Source organism: Charadrius vociferus, unplaced genomic scaffold (assembly GCF_000708025.1).
Source record: "Charadrius vociferus isolate BGI_N301 unplaced genomic scaffold, ASM70802v2 scaffold484, whole genome shotgun sequence".
NCBI classification, from domain to species: Eukaryota; Metazoa; Chordata; class Aves; order Charadriiformes; family Charadriidae; genus Charadrius; species Charadrius vociferus.
In genome coordinates this window covers 29,294-31,515 of record NW_009648074.1, presented here as the reverse complement: position 1 = coordinate 31,515, position 2,222 = coordinate 29,294, and the positions used below count along the sequence as shown (strand labels likewise).

At 52.4% G+C, this 2,222-nt stretch overlaps 1 protein-coding gene across 1 annotated transcript in view; it reads left to right on the top strand.

Moving 5' to 3' along the window:
- PLEKHM1 (pleckstrin homology domain containing, family M (with RUN domain) member 1) overlaps positions 1-2,222 on the top strand; it is an 18,190-nt gene that overhangs the window by 5,618 nt on the left and 10,350 nt on the right. The window contains 1 exon segment of the mRNA XM_009883847.1: positions 9-86. Within this exon segment, the coding sequence (XP_009882149.1) occupies positions 9-86 (78 nt within the window).

Genomic DNA, 2,222 nt, shown 5'->3' with positions numbered 1-2,222 from the left:
GCGGCACGGTTAGCGGCAGTGAAGCAAGCCAGGCAGTCCGCAGCCCGACGACCGAATACCTTCTTTCTCCGCTGTTGGGTTGTCCGGTAGGTCATCCATCTCCTCGTTTTTATGCTTTCTGACCAGCAACGTCTAATGGAAAAGGAAAATAAACCTGGTGACAGCTTCTGAGTAGGCACCGGTTTCTCCAAACTCTCATCTTCCGTGCTGCTTCCCGTCTCCCGACAGCAAGTTGGGTGTAAGCGATGCTCCCCGCTCCCTGAGCATCTTCCTGGACCCCGTGGAGCCGTCCTGGGAGAAATTGGGTCGAAGTTGATATTCCCTGGTAAAGGAGGCACCAAAGCTGTTGAAAGCCTGCCTGCCCTGCCAGTCATTCCTCGCCAAGCACAGCTGCAACAGGAAGTTTTTGGTTTTGTTAACGATATCTGGAGAGCGATGAGCTCTTGCACAAATCTGGCCATAGGCTGTGTGCAAGCTGATAAAACAGCCTGAGAGTTGAGCTTCTCACGGGGACTTTTCTTTGTTTATGGTCCACGTAAGAGAAGGGAAAAATGTTGACCGGACAGGAAACAAATTACAGTTTTCCAGTGGAAAAATATTCACGCAGCACATCTGTTCCCAGAGCAGGATGGCATTCCCTGGTGCTTAGGTTAGTTTAAACAGCGATGGATTTCCCCCGCTGCCACTGAGGAGATGATCCACTTGCTTTTGCTTTTAGGAAACTCTTTGACCGGCCCTGTCTTCTGTCTAATTTGTTACTGACTTTTCCATCCTGGTTCCCATCGTTTCCATCCTGGTTCCCATTGTTTCCATCCTGGTGATGTTAGGATATACTTCATACCCCGCAAACGGTTTCTCTTTTTGGTCCCTGCTCCTTTCAGCTCCCTCCCGGTTATCCCGTTTCCGCTGCTTCCTCGTGGCGTTGGGCCAGTTTGACCTAATCTATGTATAACATACGGTGTCAACAGGAAATTCCCCCCCTCCTTTCGCATGACTCACGCAGCAACCTGCGTTCCTGGTCCGGGACTAAGCCGAGCCTGCCTATACGTTGGGAGCTGCGCCGCAAGCCGCTCGTGATCCTTGCTGCAGGGTGGTGATGGCTCTTCTGCTGTCGTTTCGTTCGTTGGTCAGAGTAAAAGGCTCTTGGGAAGCAGGGTAGGGTAGTTGAGAGGTCGTTCCTGGTGGGGCGCAGCCCTGGAAGGGATGCGCTGGGTCTGGGGAAGCTGCTCCCTTTTGCCGGAGCACTGAGCTGGGTCGTGTTTTGCTTCTGGTGTTTGTTTGGGGACCTTGTCCCACAACCTCGCTCTGTTCTTGTGGGCAGAAAAACTCCCAGAGAAGTTAACAGCCATGTTTTCTTTCAGCTGAACAAGCTTTCTTCTGCCTGTGGGTCTCATCTCCTCTTGATGTACTGAGACAAAGGTTTCCCCTACCTTACTTTTTGCCTGTACTGATCAGGTCTGGTGTTTGTAGCATCTGCTTGTTAGCCACAGGTCTCTATTTCGTCCTAGACATCTTCTCTGCAACTCTCCCCATCTCTGTTCTTCCTGGAACAAGGATGGTGCTGTTGCTCCATCCTTGGAGCTCATCCTCTTCCACGGCAGGGCTGGTTTCTTACCTTCTGTCAGACATACTTCATGGACCAAATATCTTCTATAAGGTTACTGCAGGGATTGTACTCTCCCTCTGAGCCCCTTGATGATTTTAGGGACAGAGAACTGATCAATTTTTGACTTTATAATCCCACCAGTATATAATCCCAATATTTGTCAGTTGCTGACACAGTGCCGTGGAGCGTTCCCTGACCAGAGGGAGCAGGGGAGCCATCCGTGTGGGGATGGCCATCATCACAGAATGGTTCGGGTTGGAAGGGACCTTAAAGCTCATCCAGTCCCACCCCCTGCCCTGGGCAGGGACACCTCCCCCCAGCCCAGGTTGCTCCAAGCCTCGTCCAACCTGGCCTTGAACACCTCCAGGGATGGGGCAGCCACAGCTTCTCGGGGCAACCTGCCCCAGGGGATCACCACCCCCACAGGCAACAATTTCTTCCTCAGATCTCATCTCAATCTCCCCTCTTCCAGTTAGAAGCCATTCCCCCTCCTCCTATCAGAGGATTAATGTGAGCAGGTCACCTCTCCACCCTTCGCAGCCCAGACAGAAGATATTCCCTTCTCTCCCCATCCATCTGCGGCGAGTTGTCACCTCCTGCCCCCCCTGATCACTCG